The sequence below is a fragment of the Octopus sinensis genome, unplaced genomic scaffold (assembly GCF_006345805.1).
Source record: "Octopus sinensis unplaced genomic scaffold, ASM634580v1 Contig02007, whole genome shotgun sequence".
NCBI lineage: Eukaryota > Metazoa > Mollusca > Cephalopoda > Octopoda > Octopodidae > Octopus > Octopus sinensis.
This window is the reverse complement of record NW_021825290.1, coordinates 42-2,500: the sequence shown is the minus strand read 5'-3', so window position 1 is coordinate 2,500 and position 2,459 is coordinate 42. Positions and strand designations below refer to the sequence as shown.

Here is a 2,459-nt window from a genome sequence, read left to right as displayed (position 1 = left end):
ATACATACATATGCATATATATATATATGTATATGTATATGTATTTTGTGCGTGAGTATTTGTGTATGTATACATTTATAGGGACACACAGACACACAAACATAAATTGCTAATAATACCTGTCTACACACATACACATACAACGAGCAAAGCAATTGGAACTAAGAAACAAAATGTCCGCAGATTGTAATAAATAACAGAATATGTTGTTATTTCTCGGTCTTTGGATCCTAAATGCCGCTCTTTGTTTATCGACGCCTAGTTCCAAAAAATCTATGGAAGGCACACTCATATCGGATAAAGTAATAATATACCAAGCACCACATTCAGTCGGAGAGGTCAATTGCCAAGAAAAGATCGATTTTATATTTCACTTACGCGGAGAAACAATCGAACTGCGATTAACTTTAAACAAAGATGATAAAAGCACACCTGTATTCTATGTAAATGACGAGAACGGAGAAGAAGAATCTCGAACTGAACAATTTGGATCAAAGAGAAATCGTACAGCTGTCTTCAAAGGAGTTGGCAGTTCTTTTCTGGTGCAATGCGATGAAAGAGGCAGTAAATACGACCCATGTATGTGTAAGATGAGTGGTAGGATTTTTCACAAAAATATTATGTATGGCATTCTGCCGAACTTTATATCTGATAAAATATATTCTAGACTGGAAGGAAATCATCGAATACATGGGTATTTCCACCAGGTATATGATCTTTCACTGAGTAGTAATGAAGGCAGTTTCACATTTTTCAATCTGCCAAAATTTAACAAGAACGTATTTACGTTAGATAAGACTTTATTACATCGGTCTAAGAGAAGACGCGTGCGCTATGTTATAGAAATTGGTATTGTAATAGACAGTAGTGTATATGAATTCTTTTCTAGTCAACTGCCTCATCGATTTCAAAACGATAATGATTTCCTAATCTATTACCTCACGCAATATTATTATTATACCTCAGAAATCATTGATCACATATTTCAGACACTTTCCACAATGGAATATAGTGTTTCAGTAACGTGCCTGGGAATTTATATGTGGAATATTCATAAACCGTCACCGTGGGCAGATGATGGCATGGGCGCCGAGCAGACACTGACGTTGTTCACGAATTGGTTAAATAACGAAACGAGTTCAAATTTGGTGAACTACGACCATGTTCACTTTGTCACAAAAAAAAAAATTGTTTTTCCGAATGATAACGAAACGGGTTTAACTTGGGCACGAGGAATATGTTCGAAAACGGGCACCAGTGTTCTTTTTGAAAGGTTTTCTATAGTCTCCGCTGTAATAGCTTCTAAAATGATAGCTCAAAATATAGGTTTAACCGCAGACAAATGCGAAACTCGCCTGCAGTATGTCATGTCGAGAGGATTCAATTTTGGCCATTTGGAGTCGGCAAAAAACAGCATTTTTCAGTTTTCTAGTTGTTCAGTAGCGCAGTTTAGGATTGTAATAAGAAAAAATAGACATATACCTTTCTGTTTCACCGGAGAGGTTACAGCAAAGGACGACAGTATAACCCTATTTCATTTAAGTGACACATTTAAACCTGGTCTGGAATTCTCTGCTAATGAGCAGTGTAAGGACCAATTTGGATTGTCGTCCAGTGCAGACGGATGCCAAAAAGAAAATTTCATTAATAGAAATACGCTCTGTAAACGACTTTTCTGCTTACATAACTCAACATGCGTGGCGATTTATCCTCTCGAGGGTACATCGTGTGGTACGAAAATGTGGTGCCATATGACACATTGTCTATACAACATAAGAGCTCCACATCTTCTCAAACATTGTTGGCTCGGAGATAGATTGCATGGGGTAATACCCGGTACGTTTAACATGACATGCAAAGATATACCCGACGGTTACGACTATTTCTGCTACGATCCTATGGTCAGGAGAGAGTGTTGCTGGACTTGCTACGCCTTGAAATCCAAAATGAGCCAATGTGAATACGGAGACCGAGTAGAACACTGCTGGAGTAAGGAATGTCCATTTTACAACCACACTTATCGGATTCATGACTGTTGTCATACATGCGGACATCTTATGCTCAGCGGCAGCTCCACTTTCTTACGACCTAACAACAGGTATCGCATCATCAAATTCGCAGCTATAGCAATGTCTGTCATCTTTACTATTAAAGTCGACGTAGTTTATTTCTTCTTTGATTCAGTTATTGGAAAGCCACCTTAAGTGGTGTTACACCTGGGACTGATTAGTCGAACAATTCAATCACAATACCCTCTTTCTCTATTTTCTCTCTTTTACTTGTTTCGGTCATTTGACTGTGGCCATGCTGGAGCATCGCATTTAATCGAGCAACTCGACCCCAGGACTTATTCTTTTGTAAGCCCAGTACTTTTTCTAGCAGTCTCTTTTTGCCGAACCACTAAGTTACGGGTACATAAACACACCAGCATCGGTTGTCAAGCAATGCTAGGGGGACAA

At 38.5% G+C, this 2,459-nt stretch overlaps 1 protein-coding gene across 1 annotated transcript; it reads left to right on the top strand.

The window, feature by feature from the left end:
• The first annotated feature begins 203 nt into the window (after window positions 1-203).
• Window positions 204-2,204, top strand: LOC115227129. Its single transcript, XM_029798047.1, has one exon. The coding sequence runs from the start codon at window positions 204-206 to the stop codon at window positions 2,202-2,204; it is 2,001 nt and encodes a 666-aa protein (XP_029653907.1).
• The last annotated feature ends 255 nt before the right edge of the window (window positions 2,205-2,459 follow it).

Coding starts and splice junctions, on each gene's coding strand:
- LOC115227129 (XM_029798047.1), top strand. CDS start 204: ATGTTGTTATTTCTCGGTCTTTGGATCCTAAATGCCGCTCTTTGTTTA.